The sequence below is a fragment of the Scyliorhinus canicula genome, chromosome 18, assembly GCF_902713615.1.
Source record: "Scyliorhinus canicula chromosome 18, sScyCan1.1, whole genome shotgun sequence".
Taxonomy (NCBI): Eukaryota; Metazoa; Chordata; class Chondrichthyes; order Carcharhiniformes; family Scyliorhinidae; genus Scyliorhinus; species Scyliorhinus canicula.
In genome coordinates, this window is record NC_052163.1 from 10,959,957 (window position 1) to 10,986,935 (window position 26,979).

General features: G+C 47.6%; 1 protein-coding gene across 2 annotated transcripts in view; it reads right to left on the bottom strand.

Moving 5' to 3' along the window:
- The window catches only part of rgs9b (regulator of G protein signaling 9b), a 98,507-nt gene extending 72,586 nt beyond the window's left edge, over positions 1-25,921 (bottom strand). The window contains exon 1 of one of the 2 annotated variants that reach the window (XM_038776864.1): positions 25,759-25,921. In XM_038776864.1, coding sequence (XP_038632792.1) covers positions 25,759-25,821 — 63 coding nt within the window. In that variant the 5' untranslated portion in view covers positions 25,822-25,921. The remainder of the gene's footprint in view (positions 1-25,758) is intronic. The other variant, XM_038776863.1, reaches the window with a different exon arrangement.
- Between the last annotated feature and the right edge of the window lie 1,058 nt (positions 25,922-26,979).

A 26,979-nucleotide genomic window follows, 5' to 3' on the forward strand; every position in this document is an offset into this window, starting at 1 on the left:
CCTCCACCACCAACATCCAGTGGCAGCCGTGTGTGTATCGTTTACAAAATGCACTGGAGCAACTCATCAAACCTCTTTCGGCAGCACATTCCAAACCTGTAACCTCTACCGTTTAGAACAGCACCATGGGAATTCTGCCGCCTAACGATTTCCCTCCCGGGTCACCCACCATCCTGACTTGGGAGATATATTGCTGTTCCTTAACTGTCACCGGGTCAAAAACCTGAAACGTCCTTGCTAACTACACTGTGGGTGTACCTACACAACATGAAGCACAGAAGGCAGCTCACCAGCAGCCTCTCAGGGGCAATTGGGAATGGACATCAAATGCCGGCGTTGCTAGCCATACCCACCTCCAGCAAACTAATAAAAATAACTCCACATTCCTATGTCGCAGACAGTTGAACAAATGGCTCACTTTGTACCTCTGGACTGAATTTCCTTTCAACATCAGCATTGCCTGGCATCTCCTCCCCTTCCCCACTCCTCCCCATCCCCACTCCTTCCCCTCCCACTCCACCAAGTTAGGGTACAGATTGACAAAAGTGGCAAATCCATTTATAACCTTCAACATCGCTGAAGTGATATTTGCACCATATCTAGCCACACACTTTTAAGTGGGCACATCCCCACAAGACATTGTATATCTTGTGTTGCCCTATTATGTATTCTCATGTATTTTCTTGAATTTTGTTTAATTCCCTTTTCTTCCCATGTACTGAATGATCTGTTGAGCTGCTCGCAGAAAAATACTTTTCACTGTACCTCGGTACACGTGACAATAAACAAATCCAATCCAATCCAATCCTTTAAATTTGACCCGTAACAGGATTGCTTCCTTTTCCCATTAAGTCACGTGAGTTCAGTCAAGCCGGGAAGGATAAAATACGGATCAATATAAATCATAAGGGAAACTGTTTGCAGCAAACAGACAAACTTTATTTACTTGCTATGGAGCAGAGGAATTATTTTTATTTAAGCTTTCATTCAGCATGTGCTCATTTGTAACAATGCAAATTTAAAAAACCTGCAAGGAGGTCAATGGGATCAGTTAAGCAGCAAATGGCCAGGCCGATGTCAAAAGTAAGAAGTTATTCTCCCCGTGTCTGCGTGGGTTTCGCCCCCACAACCCAAAAATGTGCAGAGTAGGTGGATTGGCCACGCTAAATTGCCCCTTAATTGGAAAAAATAATTGGGTAATCTAAATTTATATTAAAAAAATAAAAAATTTTAAAAAGTAAGAAGTTGAATGTCGTGTGGAAAAGGTTCGGCACATTTTTATCCATTGGGTGGATCCAAACGAGGACCAGAGTGGTCCAGAAAAGGCCCGGGCAGCAGAAGTGGACTCAGCTGTTATGGGGCTGGTTTAGCACACTGGGCTAAATCGCTGGCTTTGAAAGGAGACCAAGGCAGGCCAGCAGCACGGTTCGATTCCCATACCAGCCTCCCCGAACAGGCGCCGGAATGTGGCGACTAGGGGCTTTTCACAGTAACTTCATTGAAGCCTACTCGTGACAATAAGCGATTTTCATTTCATTTCATTTCATTTGCATTGCTACACAATGTGGAGACCCAGTTAGCATGTTAGAGTACCAGCTGCAAACAGGAGAAGACAATTCTGAAGAGGTTATGCCACGATTTGGGTAATCCATTGCTGAAGAAATGAAGAGGTGGTCCCAGTACCCGAAAACTGACACCGTGCTTTCTTACTTCGATGACAATTGCTCACATCGTCAGTATCACTGTGCTCTGTGCAACATCAGATACTGAGCTAAAGAATGAACAGTAGAGAAAAATTAAAGTAAAACATTCTGAATTTCTAGCGTTATTGGAACTGCTTTGTTGGAATTAACAATTCAATCCAGCCAATTAATATCCTCAAATAACTGGGTTTGTTTCCCTGGTCTCAGGAAGGCATTTCTCTCTGATATAGTTAGTCACAGCTTTTAATCACTATAATTACAGCAAATGCTGTATGATCCTGTTTAGCAATTAGTGCACGTAATGTGGCGTTCCCTGAATTAAAAGAACATTTCACCCACTGTATTAACAATGGAGCTTAATTTCAGAACTATAAAAATATAAAGTAAAAAAAATGGGAAGTCCTGCTTAAACTATACAAGCCACTAGTTAGACTGCACTTGGAATACTGTGAACAGTTTTATTCCCTTATCTAAGGAAAGATACACTGGCATTTGAGGCAGTCCAGAGAAGGTTCACAACGTTGATTCCAGGTGTAGGGGAAGTAGGTTCATAGAATTTACAGCACAGAAGGAGGCCATTCAGCCCATCGAGTCTGCACCGGCTCTTGGAAAGAGCACCCCACCCAAGCCCAAATCTCCACCCCACCACCCAGCAACCCCACCCAACACTAAGGGCTATTTTGGACACTAAGCACCTTAGGGGGGGAGGGGGGCGCCTCGGTAGGGGGCTCTTTCCAAATGCCGGTGCAGACTCGATGGGCTGAATAGCCTCCTTCTGAACTGTAAATTCTATGAGACTTATAGGATTCTCAGGGGGTTGGATAGGGTCGATGCTGAGAGGATGTTTCCTCTTGTGGGAGAGTCTAGGACCAGAGGTCATAATCTCAGAGTGAGGGAGGAGGAATTTCTCCTTTCAGAGGGTAGTGAATCTGTAGAGGCTGGGTCTTTAAGCATGTTCAAGGCCGAGATAGACAGGTTTTTAACCAGGGAGCGAATCAACGGTTATGGGGATAAGTGGGGGGAAGTGGAGTTGAGGATTATATCAGATCAACTATGCGCAAACTGGCTGGGCTAAGTGACAGTAAGATTCGTCTTATCTCTCGTTCATAGATAAGTCAGTCCGGTGAATGAATGGAAGCAAAGTTTTTATTTATTAAAAACACATTTTGGTACATTCACACACAATTAACTGGAAAATGTTTTCTCCGTGTCTCTCAAAGTGTCTCATGACTTCTGTGCCACGTTCAAACTCCCTGTGTCACGTCTGGTCTCAGCCAAATATTGTTTCAATCTTGTTGAATGTACCTTCATATCAGATCATGTCAGAACTTCTAGTCCAGTCTTTGTAACATTTGATACAGCCATGGATAGTATTCATAATTATAACTTACTTATTTATTTCTACAAATTCAGTAATTAAGGAATCATTTTAGCTAATATTTTAAAGGACCCCTTCTATAATTGCTGAATCCAACAGTGACCTACTTCTGCTCTTACGTCTTATGGTCTTAACGAGGTTCAAAAACTTAAGAGACAGCTTAACAGCTAAAACTTAGCCTGCAAGATCTGTGACGTTGCTCGGATTCATTACAGTCATCGGTCAAGAGAGATTTCTTTAATTTCATAGAAGCAAAAGAAAGATATCAATCCCCTTCATCGGCTGAAATAATGAACTATAGATCATTACTATCAGTGATCTGTGGCACGTTCTTCCGAACTCTGTTTCAATTTTGGGTCACAATGCAAGCAGTGGGAATCTGCTTTGCGCTGATAATAGTCAGAGTTTTACAGCATAAAAAGAGGCCCTTCGGCCCAACATGTCTGCACCGACCATCAACCACCTATCTATCCTAATCCCATTTCCCACCACTTGGGCTGTGGTCGTGAATGCTGTGGCATTTCAAGTGCTTCATAAATGTAGTGAGGGTTTCCACCTCTGCCACCCTATCAGGCAGCGAGTTCCGGATTCCCACCATCCCCTTGGTGAAAGGTTTTTCCTCAAATACCCTCTAAAGCTCCTGCTCCCGAGCTTAAATCTACGCCCCCTGGTTATTGACACCTCTACTAAGTGGCAATATTCCTTCCTATCTACCCTATCTATGTCCCTCATAAATTTTACACCTCAATCAGGATCCCCTTCGGCTTCTCTGCTCTAAGGAAAACAACCCCCAGCCTAATCAGCCTCTCTCCAAGCTGAAACGCTTCAGCCCAGGCAACAATGAGAACTGCAATAAGCTCTGGCAATGGGCACTGGCAATGGGCACTGGCAATGGGCTCTGGCAATGGGCACTGGCAATGGGCACTGGCAATGGGCTCTGGCAATGGGCACTGGGCAATGGGCTCTGGCAATGGGCATTGGCAATGGGCACTGGCAATGGGCTCTGGCAATGGGCTCTGGCAATGGGCACTGGCAATGGGCTCTGGCAATGGGCTCTGGCAATGGGCACTGGCAATGGACACTGGCAATGAGCACTGGCAATGAGCACTGGCAATGGGCACTGGCAATGGGCACTGGCAATGGGCACTGGCAATTGGCTCTGGCAATGGGCATTGGCAATGGGCACTGGCAATGGGCTCTGGCAATGGGCACTGGGCACTGGCAATGGGCACTGGCAATGGGCTCTGGCAATGGGCTCTGGCAATGGGCTCTGGCAATGGGCACTGGCAATGGACACTGGCAATGAGCACTGGCAATGGGCACTGGCAATGAGCACTGGCAATGGGCACTGGCAATGGGCTCTGGCAATGGGCACTGGCAATGGGCACTGGCAATGGGCTCTGGCAATGGGCTCTGGCAATGGGCCCTGGCAATTGGCACTGGCAATGGGCACTGCCAATGGGCACTGGCAATGGGCACTGGGCTCTGGCAGTGGGCACTGGCAATGAGCACTGGCAATGGGCACTGGCAATGGGCACTGGCAATGGGCACTGGCAATGGGCTCTGGCAATGGGCACTGGCAATGGGCACTGGCAATGAGCACTGGCAATGGGCTCTGGCAATGGGCACTGGCAATGGGCACTGGCAATTGGCTCTGGCAATGGGCACTGGCAATGAGCACTGGCAATGGGCACTGGCAATGGGCTCTGGCAATGGGCACTGGCAATGGGCTCTGGCAATGGGCACTGGCAATGGGCACTGGCAATGGGCACTGGCAATGGGCTCTGGCAGTGGGCACTGGCAATGAGCACTGGCAATGGGCTCTGGCAATGGGCACTGGCAATGGGCACTGGCAATGGAATCTGGCAATGGGCACTGGCAATGAGCACTGGCAATGAGCACTGGCAAAGGGCACTGGCAATGGGCACTGGCAATGGGCACTGGCAATGGGCTCTGGCAATGGGCACTGGCAATAGGCACTCGCAATGGGCTCTGGCAGTGGGACTGGCAATGGGCACTGGCAATGGGCTCTGGCAATGGGCACTGGCAATGGGCTCTGGCAGTGGGACTGGCAATGGGCACTGGCAATGGGCTCTGGCAGTGGGCTCTGGCAATGGGCACTGACAATGGGCACTGGCAATGGGCTCTGGCAGTGGGCTCTGGCAATGGGCACTGGCAATGGGCACTGGCAGTGGGATCTCGATTTTTAAAATTGAGCATTGCTGAACTAGGGGCCAATATTGGCCAGAGAGCACAGAGATGATGGAAGAATGGGAGTTGGAGCCAGGAATGGAGGATATGAGTGACTATGTTCACCCAGTCAACAGTCTCCCTGTGTGTGATGAACAGCTCTGTTATTACTGGAGTCGTTTCAAGCCCCAAATATGACTACCCTCCTTGGCACAGCTCGTGCTGTATCTGGTCAGCTGTTTAGTAGCAAAGGCAGCAGAGTGCTGAGCTGCACCAGCACAAAGACTGAACAACTTCCTTTTCGTGGCCACAAAGATCCCAAACGGTTGCCTTGTTGGATTTTGCAGTCCCCAACCAAGTGAGCTATAGGCTAAGCTCCCTCTCAGCAAGCTGTTCCCCGTGTCTGTAACCTAGGCTGGGCCCGGTTTTAGAACATTGACCGCAGCCTGAAATCTGATCGGTCTGTCCAAGTACACAGGTAGATGACTTCCGAGAAAAGTGTTAATTCTGTTTCTCTCTCCACTCGCACTGTCTTCCCAGTATTTTCTGTTTTTACTCCTGTAGATCTTGGGTGGGCTCAACCCTCAATGCTGTTGGGATGGCAAAACCAAGGGTCTCGTACCAGTAGGGCTTTTCCTCATCTAACTTTCTTTGCCGGTCCTGGCTGTGCACAAACTGTGCAGTTTATATCAGCAGGCAAGTCTCGTTTTCTTATCGCAACTGAAATCAGCTTTTCCTTCAGCTGAGGAACTGACTGACACTTTAGCAGTTTAACTCTTGCAGGGAGACACAGCAAAAGGATTGCTTCATAATAATAATAATAATCACTTGTCACGAGTAGGCTTCAATGAAGTTACTGTGAAAAGCCCCTAGTCGCCACATTCCGGCGCCTGTTCGGGGAGGCTAGAACGGGATTATTAACAGCACGTGACTGCCTTTTTTGCATATTCTGTGGCAACAGGGACATGACCTTACCAGCAGCATGAACTTTCCATTGTCCCTATCACAGACAGAGCTCATCAGCAACTCAAAATGAAATTGGATGATCTGCTGCCATAACGATCTTGTGGAAGGGGAGCTCCAGATTATCTGCCTAACACCCCTCGCCAACCAAACTTTCTTCCCGTCTCCATCAGAAGGAATTGATTCTTCTCGGGGTACAGTTCCACAGGTATCTGCAGTCCCCTGCCCCTGCAGCACAATATCTCCCCTAAGCCACCATTCTCCATGACAGAAAGCATTGAGAAGCTTGTACAGCTGAACCAGACCTGTCCCCACTCAACACATTTCAGCAAGGTCATTGCACAGTATGCAGGGTGAGGACCCCAGCTGACAGCCCCCCGCCCCCGCCCCCTCCCTAAAAGGGAAGGAATGAGGGAAGACCAGATTACCTGTTTTAAAGATGTCAGATCAGCAGAGAGAACTACTTTGTTATTCTTCAAATAGTGCCCTGGGAAGCTTTACATCCACTAGATATATCAGGCAGGGCCAATGTAGGCCGGGAGGTAGGTGGGCAATGGGTGAATGGAACCTGCAGCCAGGAAGGGGGGAACTGGGTGACTGCATTCAGAATCCAGAGAGTAGACAGGGCATCAGCCTACCATATTCTCCGCAGAAGAGCCATACTGGGCTCAAAGTGGGCAGGATTTTCAGGCCATTCCCGCTGGTGGGCAATGAGCGGCCACCTCCATCCCCAGGCTTGCTGGGTTTTTCCAGCATTTCCTGTTTATTATTTAATGTTAAACGTTCAGGATTCCCACTCCTGAGCTTGTCCATTGACCCCACCTACAGAGGTCAATGAGAGTGATTTAATGGGACTGTTTCGGGTGCGTTTAGTGGGGTGATTCTCTGCACCTATAGCGCTGAGAAGGACACCGCTATTTAACGGCGCTTTGCATTTTTTTGGCCTCAACGAGGAACGCCCTGCCAATGCCAACTTACAATGGGCACAGCTCACCTGCGCAGGAAGAGTACTTGTGGATTGGGGCAGCGTTTTAAAATGCCACCCAACTTTTTCGACCCCCCCCCCCCCCCCCACTCAGCCTCCAGTCGCCCCACTGCACCCAACATGTCGCTTACGAGGTCCTCAAGTCCATCCTCACCCCACCTGTTAAGGGCAAGGCTGTCCCGGGCCTGAACCCTGGCATGGGCAACATGGCACTTTGGTACTACCAGCCTGGCACCATGGCAGTGCCCCTACCAGCCTGGCACCATGGCAGTGCCCCTACCAGCCTGGCACCATGGCAGTGCCCCTACCAGCCTGGCACCATGGCAGTGCCCCTACCAGCCTGGCACTATGGCAGTGCCCCTACCAGCCTGGCACCATGGCAGTGCCCCTACCAGCCTGGCACCATGGCAGTGCCCCTACCAGCCTGGCACCATGGCAGTGCCCCTACCAGCCTGGCACCATGGCAGTGCCCCTACCAGCCTGGCACCATGGCAGTGCCCCTACCAGCCTGGCACCATGGCAGTGCCCCTACCAGCCTGGCAACACCACCCAGGCACCCAAGCAGTGCCAGGGCGGCACTCCAAGGTGCCAGGCTGGCAGTGCCAAGGTGTCAGGGTACGAGCAGGAGTACCACCCTGCCCAGAGCCCGACCACCCGGGGGGAGTCTCTAATGGACTGGGAGGCCCCCTCCCAGATGCCGTTACACCTGGTCCACGTTTGTATGGACCAGTGCGAAATGGCGCCATGGCGAGGTCTCCTCGGCACAGCCGTTAGTTCCCAGGCCTCACGGTAGCATTGTGGATAGCATAATTGCTTCACAGCTCCAGGGTACCAGGTTCGATTCCCGGCTGGGTCACTGTCTGTGCGGAGTCTGCACATCCTCCCCGTGTGTGCGTGGGTTTCCTCCGGGTGCTCCGGTTTCCTCCCACAGTCCAAAGATGTGGAGGTTAGGTGGATTGGCCATGATAAATTGCCCTTAGTGTCCAAAATTGTCCTTAGTGTTGGGTGGGGTTACTGGGTTATGGGAATAGGGTGGAGGTGTTGACCTTGGGTAGGGTGCTCTTTCCAAGAGCCGGTGCAGACTCGATGGGCCAAATGGCCTCCTTCTGCATTGTAAATTCTATGATGTTTAGATGAGGCGAATGGCTCAGTTAAATATGTCACGGGTGAGATCCAGATCGGGACGTTTCGCGAGATTGCGTTAAACCTGAGAACATAGAACATACAATGCAGAAGGAGGCTATTCGGCCCATCGAGTTTGCACCGACCCACTTAAGCCCTCATTTCCACCCTAACCCTAACCTTTTTGGACACTAAGGGCAATTTATCACGGCCAAGCCACCTAACCTGCACGTCTTTGGTCTGTGGGAGGAAACCAGAGCGCCCGGAGGAAACCCACGTGGACACGGGGAGAACGTGCAGACTCCGCACAGACAGTGACCCAGTGGGGAATCAAACCTGGGACCCTGGCGCTGTGAAGCCACGGTGCTACTCACTTGTGCTACCGTGATGCCCTTACGAGACGCTTCGAGTGTCACGAATCTTGCGGGAGGCCTCTCGTGAGATTAAACGGCCTCGTCGCCTCACCAAGTCCCATGCGACAAGGCCATTGAATCGCGCCCAATGAGTTTAGTTGGCCCGGCTGTGATGCTCCCCACAGCCAAACAGCCTGCTGTCACTCAAGTGCCCAGGCTTCAAAATGAAGATTGCGCACTTGGTTCAAGCCTGAGAGAGTTGCCAGCACCTGTGGAACTATAATCCACTGGGAACCAGTGACACCCAAACAGATTGGCTGAAAGTAAACGAGCGCAATGGGAAGAAAACAGTAAACATGTGAAATCAATTACAGTTTTGGCAAATGAAAAACAACAGGAAATTTGTATGTTTCCTTGTGAATTCTTGAACAGCGAGCACATATATGACCTAATTCTGGGTTATTCCCTTAACGATAACTGAGCACAAGTGCACAACATTGGACTGTAATCAGTTTGAATTTCCTGAGCAGACACTCAGGGGCGTTCTGCAAGTGAAACAAATGGGCTTATATGTGCATTTTATAATTAACATTCTGGTTGAACCGTTTCAGCGACGCAAGGCATCTTTTTCACAGGTATCTGGTCATCTATCTACATCTGGTGGCAATGTGAACCCATTGATGTCATTACAATGACATGACTCCTCGCCACGGCAATTAGCAATGCAGACGGTGTTCACTCCAATGGAAGGCACCCAGGAGGAGTAAGATACAGGTTCATACCTGTGATTTGTTTCCTGGAGTGGGTACTGGCATTGCTGCAGTAATAATAAAAGAGCCGATAACCCAGTGGAGTTCAACTTCCACAGGTCTGAGATTTAATTACATCCTCCCTGGGAGATTCTGGCCAATTTATTCAGAGTTACAAACATGTGCGTGTTCTTATTTAATGCGATTCCTTGGTAATATCCAGGCTTTATTAAAACCCCTTTCAGAGGGATAAACAGGAATAGGTTCCGCAAGTAGCGTCAACTGTTGGAGCTGATCCAATCCCCAAATTTTCATAGAATTAGAATTTACAGTGCAGAAGGAGGCCATTCGGCCAATCAAGTCTGCACCGGCTCCTGGAATGAGCACCCTACCCAAGGTTAACACCTCCACCCTATCCCCATAACCCAGTAACCCCACCGAACACTAGGGGCAATTTTGGACACTGAGGGCAATTTATCATGTCCAATCCACCTAACTTGAACATCTTTGGACTGTGGGAGGAAACCGGAGCACCCGGAGAAAACCCACGCACACACAGGGAGGATGTGCAGACTCCGCACAGACAGTGACCCAAGCCGAGAATCGAACCTGGGACCCTGGAGCTGTGAAGCGATTGTGCTATCCACAATGCTACCGTGCTGCCCTAAAAAAAGAATTTTAAAAATATTTAGAGTACCCAATTCATTTTTTCCAATTCAGGGGCAATTTATCGAGACCAATCCACCTACTCTGCACATCTTTGGGTTGTGGGGGCGAAACCCACGCAAACACGGGGAGAATGTGCAAACTCCACACGGACTGTGACCCAGAGCCAGGATCAAACCTGGGACCTCTGCGCCATGAGGCAGTAGGGCTAACCCGCTGCGCCACCGTGCTGCTCAACAAATTTGAACAGTGGGATCCAAGTATGTTCACTATTTTGCTACAACCAGGTGAGGAGGGAGTCGAATGGCTCCCCTCCTTTTTCCTCTCCCATTTGACCACAAGAGGAATGTTCCTGTTTGAAAAGGATTCACTTGCCAGTTCAGTGAACATTGAACTGTAAATGCACTGTGATCATCAAACAATCAATTGAGTTTAACAAAGAGGTTTGCTTTATTGTACGTCAACCGATCTGAGTAAAATATTAAAATATAACATTGACTTTCACGCACTCCCACTCAAATTTCACGCACACACAAATATAGATGACAGGGCGGGGAAAGCCAGGTTGGCCAAGTTACAGCCCAGCAATGAAATGAAGAATATACAGTCTGTAGTTTGGTGGCTCAGCTGAGTTCAGGCTGAATGCTCTCGACGTTATTGATTTAAATGTGTAGGAAACGGAGTTGCTGTTCTTCAGGAGACAGTAGTGTGGGGGTGGGGTTGGATTCTTTTCAGAAATCCCTGGACGTCCCTGGACGATCAGCCAGCAAACAGGACCCGAAGCTTTCCAGGTGGGATGGGGGGAAAAGGAGGTAAGGGCGACCTGGCTTAGGTCTTGTTCCTAAGCTGCTTGTTCTCAGCTTTGCTGAGAAAACATGTGGTTGAAACAAAGGGTCGATTTGTCAAGTGACCTTCTTCCTTTATCTGTCGGGGGGGCTGAGAAGAAACAATGTCTGTGTATTCCAAAGGTGGTTTGATTAGCTCATGTCTGGAAACTAACTTAGCCAAGATCCCACTGTCCAAGCAGTTAGTCTTAAAAGTCTATCTCCTTTAAAAAAAAATTTTTTAAGTACTCTATTCATTTTTTTTTCCAATTAAGGGGCAATTTAGCGTGGCCCATACACCTACCCTGCACATCTTTGGGTTGTGGGGGTGAAACCCACGCAGACACGGGGAGAATGTGCAAACTCCACACGGACAGTGACCTGGGGCCGGGATCGAACCAGATCCTCAGCGCCGTAAGGCAGCAGTGCTAACCACCGCACCACCAACTAGCTCATTTTCCAACACTCGAATACTTTAGATTTTTGGCATAGCTGCCTTGCTAATGAGATGGGAGATGAGAGTCCTTCAACTCTCCTGAAGTCTAAGGCGGGAGATTTTGAGCCCGTGTTAGTGGTCCACGGGCTCGCCAACGTGGGCGGAGAATATAGGGAGAATGGGAAAATGCAATTCTCTCCGGAAAGACCGGTCTCCCGATTTTACACACCCCTCACTGGTGAAGTCCCATGGTTCACGCCCACAAAGGACGCAAACCTCATTTGAATGACATCACTAGTGCCCTGGCACCGCCACCTTCGGGCAGGACCTGAAGGGGAGAGGGTCAATTGGGGGGGAGCGTATGGTGACCCCCATAGCGGGGTGTCAATCACTTGTGGGGGTGGTGCGCTGGTACTGGCAATGTGGAGTGAGGGGGAGGGACCTGATGCAGGCGATGGAGGAGGGGGTCTTTGCCAGCAAGAAGGGTGCGGGGGACGGAACATTGTCTCAGGGGCCAGACCTGCCGGCATCTTCAGGTCTCGCATGCTTCATTCTGACGCACTTCACCCCAACCTCCAAATAAATTTCTAGGTGTGGGTGGATAACAATCTCGATAGTGCCAAACCAGCCAGCGGAATTGGCACTTAATTTCACGCTGGAGACCACACTTTTAAATGTTTTGGGAGAGTTGCACCCTGTGTTCTTCAAGTTTGTTTTTCAAAGTTCAATTCAGGTTCCCAGCTGGTAGAATAAAAATACTTATTTGGCATAAAGCACTTCTTCATGACAATATCAACGGATGCATTCCATCGGTCTGTAACCTGCTCAAACCCAAAAAGCTAGTGACTATCCTCAGGATTGATTCTTCACCCCTGAACCTTTGATCATTAGACTTGCAGTCCTTTGAACAAAAAGGACTAGACGGTGTTCAAATTGAGGTATTCTGGATGATCATCCCTGTGTTCAATGGCCTACACTGGGTCAAGTTACGCCTTGACTTCAAAATTCTCATCCTCATTTTCAAATCCCTCCATGGCCTCACCCCTGCGTTTCTCTGGCATCTCCTCCAGCCCCACAATCCTCTGAGATACCTCTGTTCCTCTAATCCTGGCCTCTTGTGCGTCCTTGGTTTTAATCGTTCTACCTTTGATCGTGGCAACTACCAAGGCCCAAGCTCTGGAATTTCCTCCCGATACCTCTCCATTTCTCGACCTCACTTTCTTCCTTTAAAATGCCCCTTAAAACTTACCTCTTTGACCAAGTTTTTGTCACCAGACCTACTGTCACCTTGTGTGGCTCATTGTTGTCTTATTTTGGACAACCACACTACCAGAAGGATGTGGAGGCGTTAGAGAGGGTGCAGAAGAGATTTGCCAGGATGTTGCCTGGTATGGAGGACATTAGCTATGAGGAGCGGTTGAATAAACTCGGTTTGTTCTCACTGGAACGACGGAGGTTGAGGGGCGACCTGATAGAGGTCTACAAAATTATGAGGGGCATAGACAGAGTGGACAGTCAGAGGCTTTTCCCCAGGATAGAGGGGTCAATTAATAGGGGGCATAGATTTAACGTGTGACGGGCAAGGTTTAGAGGAGATGTACGAGGCAAGTTTTTTACACAGAGGGTAGTGGGTGCCTGGAATTCGCTGCCGGAGGAGGTGGTAGAAGCAGGGACGATAGTGACATTTAAGGGGCATCTTGACAATGACATGAATAGGATGGGAATAGAGGGATTCGGACCCCGGAAGTGTAGAAGATTTTAGTTTAGACGGGCAGCATGGTCGGCCCAGGCTGGGAGGGCCGAAGGGCCTGTTCCTGTGCTGTACTTTCCTTTGTTCTTTGTTTGTTTGATAATGTTCCTGTAAAACAACTTGGGATGTTTTATTTAATTAAAGATATGATATAAATGGGCAGCACGGTGGCCTAGTGGTTAGCACAACCACCTCACGGCGCTGAGGTCCCAGGTTCGATCCCAGCTCTGGGTCACTGTCCGTGTGGAGTTTGCACATTCTCCCTGTGTCTGCGTGGGTTTCGCCCCCACAACCCAAAAATGTGCAGAGTAGGTGGATTGGCCATGCTAAATTGCCCCTTAATTGGAAAAAATAATTGGGTAATCTAAATTTAAAAAAAAGATATGATATAAATATACATTTTTGGTATTTTCAAAGGAGTTGATCGGGTCGACAGAAAGAAACTATTTCTCTGATATGTGGTGGGGGAGGGGGGTGTATTGCGACTAGGTAGTTCAAGGGTGTTGTCAGGAAACTTATCTTCACACAAAAAAACTAATGAAAATCTGGAACTCTCTACCAGCCAAAGCTCTGGAGGATGGTGGGTCAATTAAAGATTTCAAAATTGTGGTGAATAGATTTTTGTGCAGTACGGGTATTCAGGGAGGTAGTCTGGCATAGTGCTACCGTCCCCTACCTCGGAGACAGAAACTTGATTCAGGTCCCACTTTATAAGAATTCTTCCTGTTCATTTCCTTTGTTCCCATTTCCTTTATTTTGGGTCCCTTAGAATCAGAACATGCCTGAAGCAGAAGAGTGCTTGCCAGGACAGTGTGTTCCTAGGTTTTGTATTTTGGAGAGGAGAAACCAGACCCTTCGGTGCCAGGTGAATCTTAGGAACCAACTTTGGAGGAAGTTGATTTGATTGGCTAATTGGCAACTGGTGAGTTGGACAAGGCCAGTGTTCTGCCTGACAACAGTCAGTGATTGGTTCCTGCGTGATGCTTTCTGACAGAGAGCTTATAGAACATAGAACATAGAACAGTACAGCACAGAACAGGCCCTTCGGCCCTCGATGTTGTGCCGAGCAATGATCACCCCACTTAAACCCACGTAACCTGCATACCCGTAACCCAACAATCCCCCCATTAACCTTATACTACGGGCAATTTAGCATGGCCAATCCACCTAACCCGCACATCTTTGGACTATGGGAGGAAACCGGAGCACCCGGAGGAAACCCACGCACACACGGGGAGGACGTGCAGACTCCACACAGACAGTGACCCAGCCGGGAATCGAACCTGGGACCCTGGAGCTGTGAAGCATTGATGCTAACCACCATGCTACCGTGAGGCCCTTATCGCACTTGGCTTGCACATCCCCACTCGCTGAAAGAACTGCTTTATTGTTCCAACATCAGTGAGTGCCTGGCACATCTTTGCTGTAAACTCGAAAAGATACTAAATCTAGAGAAAAAAGTGGACAACCTTGCCAGAGAAAACCATCTGAAGCCTCGAAGGAAGAGGAGCTGTGTTTTCTCCCTGCCTCTGCTACCCGTTGCCTGTTGTGTCCGTAAATTGCATGAAGATCATTATAAGCTGAAGGAAAAGGAAGTACCCAACTGAAGGCCTAATCTTGAGAAAGAAACTAACTGGAAGACATTCGTTTGCATCAAAGATCCTTTATCCTTTTATTTTATTATATTTTCTTTCCCTCTCATCCACCCTTTGCCTTGGTATTGTTTGTCTGTGTGTGTGTCACGAGTCAGGGAGTTAGAAAAGGGGAGGCGGGGACTTGGGAATCAGATAGTAGATAGCCAGTTGTATTTTTTGCTTATTAATTATAATGACTGTTAATAATAAAAGGTTAGCTGTGTTTAAATTTTACAAACCTGGTGACTGTAGTCAATTTAAATCAATCAAAGCCTCAGGTATTAATTTAAAATCTAATTTCACCTGTGCACTGATTCTAGGTCAGGTGGGGCTGGAACTGACTGTGCGCTAGCTCAGGGCATCATAACAACTTCAAGGGGCAGGATTCCCCGACCCCCCCCCCCCCCCCCCCCCCCCGGCCGGGTCAGAGAGGGGGGGGTGAATCCTGCCCCCACCGGCCGCCGAATTCTCCGACACCGGAGATTCGGCGGGGGTGAGAATCCCGCCGCGCCAGTTGACAGCCGCTCGCAGCGGCCCCCCCAGCGATTCTCCAGCCCGCGATGGGCCGAAGTCCCGCTGGTTCTTTGCCAGTCCCGCCAGCGTAAATTAGACTAGGTCCCTTACCGGCAGGACCTGGCGGCGCGGGCGGGCTCCGGGGTCCTGGGGGGCCGCGGGGCGATCTGGCCCCGGGAAGTGCCCCCACGGTGGCCTGGCCCGCGATCGGGGCCCACCGATCCGCGGGCGGCCTGTGCCCTGGGGGCACTCTTTTCCTACACGTCGGCTTTGTCAGCCTCCGCGATGGCCGACGCGTAGGTGAACCCACCCCCCCCCCCGCGTAGGCGCGGGGATGACGTCAGCAGCCGCTGACGCTCCCGCGCATGCACGGACCCGCGCTGGCCAGCGAAGTCCCTTCGGCCCCGGCTGGCGTGGCGCCAAAGGCCTTCCACGCCGGCCGGCGGGGCGCAAACCGCTCCGGCGCCGGCCTAGCCCCTAAAGGTGCGGAGGATTAATAATTTAACTCCAGGTACGGGAGAATCCCGCCCAAGGTCTTTGATGACCATGGAAGGTATGTCCATACCATGGTCAAATGGATTGATTATCAGCCCCTAAATCCTTCCAATATGCATGATGGTGGGCGGGAGAGTTTTATGGTCAGCCAGACTACAGGAGGCAATGGCAAACCCCTGCAGTAAAATGCCAAGCACGATCATGGACCAAATCCAATGGAAATCCGTGGTTGTCCACATCCTCGTAGGGGACGGTACCTGAAGGAGGAAGGGTTACAGAAGTAAAGCTGGTAAATGGAGTTAAGTTATTAATTAGCCATGATCTAATTGAATGGTGGAACAGGTTCAAGGGGTTTAATGGCCTACTCATCCTATGTATGTTGGCTATTGGAATGGTGCAGTGATAGTCATTACTATCCCTGTAGATTTAACAGGTAAAATGAAATAAAGAAAATAATATATTTTTCCTTTATCTTGCACAAGTTGCTGTTTACAGATCTAATACTATGGATTTTTCTCAGCTGGTTTCCATTTGTTGGTCAGAATATGACGTGATCCTTACTTAAAGACATGGGGATTGTCATTGATCGCTTTGACCCAAGAGTTACAAAAGGAGATGAATTTACGATGGAAACAAGTCTTCTTTCTCGGTGATTAGCATCATTACTTAAATGAGATAACCTCCTGCGGATGGGAGGAACATCAATTAAAGATTGGCACAGTCCTGCATTATACCCGGAAAGGAAAGAGAAAAAGAATTGTCGAGTGGCTGGTGACCTGAATGCAGAATGCTGTTCCAAACCTGAGATGCACTCACACTAATTAAACCTAGATTAGAATGGATATTTTAATGGATGGAGAGATTTCACCACTAAGGTTTTGTCCTTTTACTAAAATTGCTTTCAACTGGTAGAATACTTAGAAGGCAGAATTTTGCTACAGCCAGTTGTGGTTTGACACCAATCCAAACTTTGCCGGTGCAGTTATCATGGTAAAGATGCAAAGGACTAGGAGGTCCAGTGCGGTTGCTGGGTTCCAAAAGGCAGAGTTCAAAAACAGAAACTGGATGGTCCATTATACACGGGATACTGAATCCTGAGCTTCCTCAATGTGCTGCACTCCCTCCTAGCCAGTGTGCAACAGGACATGGTCTGACCCATTCCCTCTTCAACAGGTTAAAGACAAACTGTAAGGGGATAAATGTCCTTCATTGTAAGGATCTCACTATCTCCTGACAGCCAGCACCCCAGTAATAGTCTTCTTTAAAACTGGACCAATAGCTGAACATTTTGGAAAGAAACGCGAGTCGTCAACTCATGTTGGAATTAGAGAAGCCGAAAAACGGAATGAATTCAGATTGTTCCAAGGGTGATTGTTTTAAGGAAGCTTAATTACAGTATTTGAAGCCATGCTGGATTATAAATAGAAACAAATCATAAAAGGAATGGCGTATTCAGAATGCCCTTTTGAACTAAAGTGCTGTTCTTGCGGCAATGACTGAGCCTGGAGCCTGGGTGTAGAGAATTGAGTGACGCAACCTTACATTACGGAGCTGGTGATGTGCAGAGCTGACCTGAATTGGATGGAGTACTGTTTCTTTTTCCATCAGCACCTGTTGCAATTTCCATACAATTCAAAAAGATAATGTAAAGTTTTTGGCATTTGCTGGGTCTTATGTCAGGGGATTTGCGCGGTTGCCTATTTTAATAGAAGCAGAAGTGTAACTCACAAAAATAAGCATTAAAAAGACATATTTATCTTTCTCCAACATACACACGTGCTCCACCCTTTGGTTGAAGAGTTATACTTACCCTCCTGTTTCCCCTCCCTCCTATGGAGAGAAGGAAATGTACATTCTCTTATTCTTTAGACATGGAGCTTCACTCCCCATTGTCATGAACCAAACTGATGTTATGTGCGAAGGTATCCCAATTTGGAACACCAGTTTGTGGGGGATGTATAGTTTTATTTTGTTTTGGTGTGAGGAGACAAGTGACACCCCAGTGAGAATAAATAGCCCAGTCATCGTGTAACAATTATTAAAGACTATTTATTAAAGTATAAAAAAAAGACAAACACACACAAACAGGACGACTCTCCTCTCACCCAATTAAGATGTATGAACTACTAAACACACACAGTTTCTATAGAACATAAATGAAATGAAAATGAAATGAAAATCGCTTATTGTCACGAGTAGGCTTCAATGAAGTTACTGTGAAAAGCCCCTAGTCGCCACATTCCGGCGCCTGTCCGGGAAGGCTGGTACTGGGCTGGTACATACCCCTTATAACAAAATATACCTACTATACCTGAACTGTGCAAGACTTCCCTGTCCCCAAACAACATCCAAATTGAATAACCAGCTGTAGTTACCACACCTTACAGGGATGATACTCAAATCTGGGAACCGCCTTTTTCCTGCTTCAGCAAATATACTGTAAAACTGCAGTCATGAAGGTTTACTGCACTGCCTTGGCTCTAAGACTTAGAAGCCTGTAATCTTGGCAGCTAGAAACTAGCCTATTCTCTTTCTGAGACTGCTAGATGGTAAAAGCCTCTCCTGGCTTTCCAGGGTCTGGGCAATTATACCTTTGTTGTTCTTTGATTATGCCTCCTGTGTTTTCGGCTCTCTGCTCCTTTCAACTTCCTCGATTATACATGAACATATGTACATCTCCGGGACCTTCCCAATCATCTATAATCTGCTTCTCTTCCATACACTGTTCATACTTGATTATTATCTAAACTGCAGTTCTAACCTCGTTACGGGGAGACGCATCCTTTGAATACTATCGATTGCTGTCTCCAGGCAGATTCATGACACCATCCACACCCATTTTGGCCTTGTCATTGTAGGGTGGACAACCATTTCCCCACAGAGACAGGCACTTCCTGGGGGACTGCCATAGAAACGACAGAGATGAAAATGGGTAATAACCCACCAAGGAAAAGATAATGAAATGAACAGTCTCAACAATTACCACTTCAGATGGTCGCCACTGCCCCAAAAATGCTTGATGTCCAAGGGAATGGACAATTTTCATATGCAGAAACAGTAGAAAGGATCACTGCTGCCCAAATAGTTTGCTGAGGGATGTTCTCCCACCAATCACCATGAATAAACTTACCAAATACAATATAATTTCTAAAGGGCTTGCCAAACACACCCATGCCGAGAAGATCAGCATTTATTTTCACCTACATTGACTCAAAATGCAGTGTCATGCTCTCAAATTCTGAGCATCATCAATTGAGAGGTAGATTATTATTCTACATTCCAAATGATTATTTGGCAAGTTTGATCTGTTAAAGATGTCTTTGGCTGTCAGATGTTATCTGATGCCTTATAAGCCTTTGAATATCTTGAAGGCATAAGTACATCAGTTCTTGATAAGCAAGGGGGTGAAAGGTTCCACTTCCCCGCCCTATCCCCATAGCCCCACTTAACCTGCACACCTTTGGACACTAAGGGGAAATTTAGCGTGGCCAATCCACCCAACCGGCACTTTTTTGGACTGTGGGAGGAAACTCACACAGACACGGGGAGAAAGTGCAAACTCCACACAGTCACCCGAGGATGGAATTGAACCCAGGTCCCTGGTGCTGTGAGACAGCAGTGCCACCATTTTGCCCTGTATTGTCAACCTCATTTGTATCACCGCAACATTGCCACCAAAATCCAGGTTGCCAAATGTACCAATGGATTCATACTATGGGCCATTGATACTAACCTATTAATCTAACATCTATTATAAAATCTGAGCAGGAAACTAGACTTATTGCTACTATAATATACTTTATTAGCATAATAAATGGTTATTGAAACATACTTTACTGACATAATAATTAGCCACGGCAATTAGTTTGTTATTAAAACTGAAAATTCTGAAATATTCATTGGGTTCAGAATGATGTGCTTTCTTCAGCACTGAGAGAAGTTAAAGATCTCACAGCCCGTGAGAAAGGAAATGAAATGAAAATTGGTTATTGTCACGAGTAGGCTTCAATGAAGTTACTGTGAAAAGCCCCTAGTCGCCACATTCCGGCGCCTGTCTGGGGAGACTGTTACAGGAATCGAACCGTGCTGCTGGCCTGCTTGGTCTGCTTTCAAAGCCAACGATTTAGCCCTGTGCTAAGGGTCAGAGTCAGGGGGCAGTGGTGGTGTGTGGTGGTAGGGACAAAAGGGAAGATCTGTGGGAGGGCAGAGAGGAAGAGCGACTAAATGATAAAAGAGATGATTGTGCACAGCAAGAGAAGATAATAAGTGGGCAGTAAACCAACAAAAAATGGGTCTAGAAGAGGTGTAATTGGCAACAGCTGGAACCATTATCTGTACTTTCTGCCCGAGAATGGGAACAGTGTTTGCGATCAAATTTATTTTTGGAATTTAACTTGCCTGAACACTGCCTTAAAGGTGGCCCATTTTTCCAAATGAAAAAAAAAATTTAGAGTACCCAATTCATTTTTCCAATTAAGGGACAATTTAGCGTATTCAATCCACCTACCTTGCACGTCTTTGGGTTGTGGGGGCGAAACCCACACAAACACGGGGAGAATGTGCAAACTCCACAGGGCCAGTGACCCAGAGCCGGGATTCAAACCTGGGGCCTCGGCGCCGTGAGACAGTAGGGCTAACCCACTGCGCCACCGTGCTGCCCTCATTTTTACAAATATTTACATAACGTGCAAGATTGCCTCAAGATCACTGTGAATTAAGAAATTCTCATTAACACCAGGAATTCTATAATACCAATTATTCTTAAAACAATTCCAATGTTAAAAAGAGGTGGCGATTTGCCAGAGAGGATCTTGCACAAGTAAAAAGGCGGAACGTGTCTAAAAAAAATGTTTTTATTCGGCATCAAGTTTTTACAAGTTGTATGGGGCTTACAAATAAAAAATGATGGCTGCTAATCAAATGCCTGAGGAGTATGATGTTTAGTGTAGGTGTTTGGGAAAATGATCATGAATACGATTGATAATTCGTTCCAGCCCCCTTCGTATTCAAGAATTAAAATTCACCTCCATGCACCAGAGTCTCCTTAGCTCTTCATCATCTGCACATTTGCGAAAGGGAGTTTGACTGTTTCATTATGCGTTGCTCTGTCAATTGGCTGATTTATTGCAGTCATACTCTGATAGCACACACATTAAATTGTTAATGTGGAAAATTCATGCATCGATCAAGCTTTGTATCACTTGAGTGAAATCAGTGTAGGACACAATATCAAAATTCCCTCATGCACTCCCATTAGTCAGAAACAGGCAGAGAGCAATGCCTCACGTCTCATGGAGGTTAGGAGAATGCTTGTTTTTTTTAAAGTGTTTCATGAAGGGTTTAGGTAGATTATATGCTGAGAATACATTTCCAGTGGCTGGTGGGTCTGTAACCAGTGAGCACAGATTTAGCCGGCAAATGAACCAGAGGATTTTTTAAAAAATGCAATGGGTGGTTAGGATTTGGAGTGCATTTCCTGACATAGGGTGACTGGTACAGATGCAACAGCTGCCTTCAAAAGAGAATTGAATAAATACTTGAAGGCGAAAATTACAGGGATAGAGGGGTACACTTCCTTAAATATTGAGGGCAGAAGTCACAGTGTTCCAGGTGTGATCTCACCAAGACTCGAGACACTTGCAGCATGACTTCGCTATTCTTGTACTCAAAGCCCATAGAATCCCTACAGGAGGAGGCCATTCGGCCCATCAGGTCTGCACCGGCCCTACTAAGAGCACCCTGCCTAGGCCCATTCCCCTGCTCTATCTCTGTAATCTAACCTGCACATTTTTGGATTTATCCCTTTGTAATAAGGGCCATCATGCCATTTGCTTTCCTAATTGCTTGCCCTAACAGCATGGTAACTTTTTTGTGTTTTATGTACAAGTATGCCCAAATCTCTCTGAACACCTTAATTTTCATGCCTTTTCAAAAATTAAGCGTTATTTAATTCTGGCATGCAATCTCTGTTACAGATATACTGAATTATATTATAAAGACAGATTAAAAACTGAAAAAGGTGAATCTCATGTTTTTTTTAACCTGATTTTTTAACCTGTTTTTATAAAGAACTGCTTAATTCCTTGGCATTCAAATATATTAAATAAATATATTAAAAATATACTACAAATGGCATTACAAACAATAATAGCTGTGTGAAAGTCATGCTGGATTACTCCAAAAATTGATATCAAAGGCAGTAAACGCTCATACCCTCCACCACCGATGAACAGTGGCAGCCATGTGTACCATCTACAAGATGCACTGCAGGAACTCACCAAGGTTCCTTAGACAGCACTTTTCAACCCCACCACCACTACTATCTAGAACAGGGGTGGGCAAACTTTTCCGTGCAAGGGCCACATTCAGAAATTCACAATTCACAAAGGGCCGCATAGTATATTAAGTAAAATAATTACTTCACCCGGTTATGATTCTGGGCGCCTCATAGAGAACATAGAACAGCACAGAACAGGCCCTTCGGCCCTCGACGTTGTGCCGAGCAATGATCACCCTACTCAAGTCAACGTATCCACCCTATACCAGTAAGTAACCCAACAGCCCCCCCGCATTAACCTTAAAAAAAAATTAAAAAAAAAAAAAAAAAATTTAAAAAAAAAAAAAATTTTTTTTTTTTTTTTTTAATGACTTGGTGGGCCGCAGAAATACCTTTGGCGGGCCGCATGCGGCCCGCGGGCCGTAGTTTGCCCACCCCTGATCTAGAAGGACAAGAGCAGCAAATACCTGGGAACCCCACCACCTGGAGGTTCCCCTCCAAGTCACTCACCAAGCTGACTTGGAAATAGATCGCCATTCCTTCACTGTCGCTGGGTCAAAATCATGGAACTCCCTCCCTAACAGCACAGTGGGTGTATCTACACCTCCGATACTGCAGCAGCTCAAGACGGCAACTCACCATCATCTTCTGAAAGGCAACTAGAGATGGGTAATAAATGCTGGCCTAACCACTTTCCCATTTGAAAACTCGGGGCAAGTCCATACCAAGATGTGAGAACTATTCACAAACCACTCAAAGCCTTGTCATGTATCCATTATTCCGAATATGAAAGGAAATGAAAATCGCTTACTGTCACAAGTAGGCTTCAAATTAAGTTACTGTGAAAAGCCCCTAGTCGCCACATTCCGGCGCCTGTTGGGGAGGCTGTTACGGGAATCGAACCGTGCTGCTGGCCTGCTTTCAAAGCCAGCGATTTAGCCCTGTGCTAAACCAGCCCCTGGTAACCCCTTTGATTACACAGCAACCTTGTGAATACTCCCCAAGTGTTTTAATCCACATTATTATTATGTGCATAAACCAGGTGAGCTGTATCAGTTTAGAGAACAGCCTGCAGGAAATGTATGACAGAGGAGGCTATTCAGGCCATCTTGCCTGGGGCTGCTGAGAAAGAGATACCAATCCAGCCTAATCCCAGCTCTTGGTCAAGAGGTCCTGTCGACTATGACACTTCAAGTGCATTTCCAAGTTTTTTTTAAAGAATGCAACGAGTGTTTCTTCCTTTCTGGCAGTGAGCTCCAGACCCCCTCTATCCTCTGGAGGAAAGTAATCCTCCTCAAGATAAAGATAATTCAGGAATATGTGGACGCAGCACATATCGGGTGAGTGCTCACAAATACCATCATAGACTAGTCGGGCTGAACAACTGTTTTCCTATCTTGTAACTTACTCATAATTCTATGTAACATTCTTTCCGCAACCGAGCCATCTCTTCCTCTCTTTCAACAGCACAAATATCACCCATTTTTAAAATAAATTTAAAGTGTCCAATTCTTTTTTTTCCCAATTATGGGACAAATTAGTGTGGCCAATCCACTTACCCTGCACATCTTCGGGTTGTGGGGGTGAGACCCACACGCAGACACTGGGAAAATGTGCAATTGCCAGACGGACAGCGACCGGGATCGAACTCGGGTCCTCAGTGCCATGATACAGCAGTGCTAACCACTGCACCTCCGTACTGCCCACACAAATATCACCCATACAGCACGGTAGCACAGTGGTTAGCACAGTTGCTTCACATCTCCAGAGTCCCAGGTTCGATTCCCGGCTTGGGGCACTGTCTGTGCTGAGTCTGCTTTTCCCCCCCGTGACTGTGTGGATTTCTTCCGTGTGCTCCGGTTTCCTCCCACAGGCCAAAGATGAGCGGGTTAGGTGGATTGGCCATGCTAAATTGCCCCTTAGTGTCCAAAGAAGGTTGTGGGCTTACTGGATTATGGAGATAGGGTGGAGACGTGGGCTTGAGTAGGGTGCTCTTTCCAAGGGCTGGGGCAGATCCGATGAGCTGATTGGCCTCCTTCTGCACGGTAAATTCTATGATCCTATGATGCTCTTAGACCAGCTCTCTCCCTCTGTCAGCGAAAGGGGCCCAACTATCATCTGTAAACTTCCATAAACAGCAGCGGGACTTGCTTTAGTGATGTTATGATGTGGAGATGCCGGCGGTGGACTGGGGTGGGCACAGTAAGAAATCTTACCAACACCGGGTTGAAGTCCAACAGGTTTGTTTGGAGTCACTAGCTTTCGGAGCACAGCTCCTTCCTCAGGTGAGTCTCAAACAAACCTGTTGGACTTTAACCTGGTGTTGTAAGACTTCTTTAAGTGATGTTGATGGAGGGATATGTTCCCTGTCCTTCTTCCAAATAGTGCCCGAGGATCTTTGGAGGCTCCCAGAGAGAGCAAATCAGGCCTTGGTCTGAGTTGTTGAGGGATTTGGACCCTCAATGTGCTGACTCAGGAGTGAGAGAAGCTGAGTTTACAGCCGAGTGCAGGTGAGGAAAAGGTGAACTTGATCAAACATCAAAAGCAAATGGGTCATCGGCGAAAGACCACCTCCCCCCCCCCCCCCCCGCCCCACCCCGATCAGTTCCCCTCCCAGTTCCAATTACTTTATTATCCCAGTGGTTTATCTGAGGGAGAAGGATGGCGTTCAGTGTGAGAGCCGGTGGAATGGTGCAACCCCGGCACCAGACGGTGACACTGAGGGAACACTGAGGGAAGGGTGGACGGAGCCCGGACATTACTGGCGGGCAGCCCGCGCTTCATCCTCCGTCATGGAGCCCGCTGGCCCCTCGGGGCAATATTTCTAAAGCAGAAGAACGAGACAGGGGCTGAAAATGGGAGCAAATCGTTGAGCCTGGGAAGGAGCTGAAGGTCGGCGATGGGATGCTGCGGCGCGTTTGAAGTGAATTCCCTTCAAATGCCTCGCGCTTAGACGTCGAGCTTTATTATTTAACGTGTGGTTTATAGTAAATAGCGATACATTTCTCTCGCCGGCAGCCTTTCTGCTGATGCCCCCCCCCCCCTGTCTGACTGAGACACACCTCAGGTATGTTGTCCTGTCATTCTCAGTAAAGTTAATTCTATGAAATGGGATAAAGGCGTCCGTCTCCCTGGATCCTGACTAACCCCCCTACACCCCCATACACACACCCTTCCCGTTTGGTTATCGCTGGTTCCCATCAAGATGATCGTTTTTTCTCTCGAAGGGGCGGTGCACAGCATCTTTCTCAGGAAAGAGATGGGGGGGGGGGGGGGGGATCAAATGCGTCCTCTGACATTTCTAATCATTTCACCCACAAAAGTTCACACAGCAAAGGGAAAATTAAACGCATGGCAAGTCCGATTGCCCAGGCGCAGACAACTTGCCCTTGTTGCATAAACAATAGACAAGTGAGCTGGGTCCATGCAGCACACAGTGTAGGACAATCATCTGTTGCTGATCCTGATTTGAGCAAATGAATGCAACATAGATAAATGAACCTTGAGCAATGCTTGCATATGTGTGTGTGTAAGAGAGAGACATCTGCACCTCGATCACAAAATTACACTTGACATTAATTAGTACTTCACAGAGGAAGACAGCTCCAATTTTCTCTTCACGGATCGAAGCCAATTTACAAGATTGTCTCCCACTCCGAAGGAGCAGCCCTGGTTGAGTTTATTATTCCTCTCTTTTGTTCCCCCTCCCCTCTCTCTTACCTTACGCAGGAAAGCCATTCGAGGCCGGTATTGCTGCCCCTGATTGAAGCTCTTGATGGTCATGTTGCCCCCTCAGTTTGCAATGTCTCAGCTTTGAGAATGAATTGTATCCAACTGGTGCTGGTAGCAGCGTGCGCTCAGTGCGCAGACTCGCCCCCATTCGGCTGCCAAGGCAACGGCGGCTCGCGGCCCCGGGTAGCCTGTCAATCAGCGCCCCCCCCCGCGCATGCGCGCACCTACCTACCGCACCTCCAGGTAATTTTAGTGTTTGTCAACTTTTTAAAAATAAATTTAGAATACCCAATTCATTTTTTTTTCCAATTAAGGGGCAATTTAGCATGGCCAATCTACCTACCCTGCACATCTTTGGGTTGTGGGGGCGAAACCCACGCAAACATGGGGAGAATGTGCAAACTCCACACGGACAGTGGCCCAGAGCTGGGATCGAACCTGGGACCTCGGCGCTGTGAGGCTTCAGGGCTAACCCACTGCACCACCGTGCTGCCCCCTGTGTTTGTCAACTTAATATAATAACAGAAATAAACTCAGGGACAATAAAAAAAAAATTTGAGTACCCAATTCATTTTTTCCAATTAATGGGCAATTTAGCACGGCCAATCCACCTACACTGCACATCTTTATGTTGCAGGGGTGAGGCCCATGCAGAAACAGGGAGAATGTGCAAACTCCACATGGACAGTGACCCTGGGATCAAACCTGGGACCTTGGCGCTGTGAGGAAGCAGTACTAACCACTGAGCCACCGTGCTGCCCAACTCAGGGACAAATCCTGCTAGGGGCAAAATAACAAAGAGCAACGGAAACTTGCCAAACACCAAATCAAAGCATGATGGGGGGGGGGGTCAATAAAGCAATCCAACCCCTGCTGTGCTCGAGGGTGCCTGTGGACACCGCTTGCTCCCTCTCCAGGGTCACCTGGCTGCGAACATGGCCGCAGAAGAGGGCAGACCCCCCCCCTCGGTCACCCGCTGCCTGGACCTGTTAATTCAGCTTGCTGACCCTCTCGTAGGAGAACTTCACTGGGAGAAGGCAACAACAACCTGCATTTATATAGTCCTTTCATGGCGTAAAAGAAAATGCCCCACATAAAATAGTCAACCAGCCACATAAGGAGGTAGCAGGACAGCTGACCAAATGCTTGGTCAAGAGATTTTAAGGAGAGTTTGTACTCGACCAAGAATGTGGATGCACTGGCAGAGTA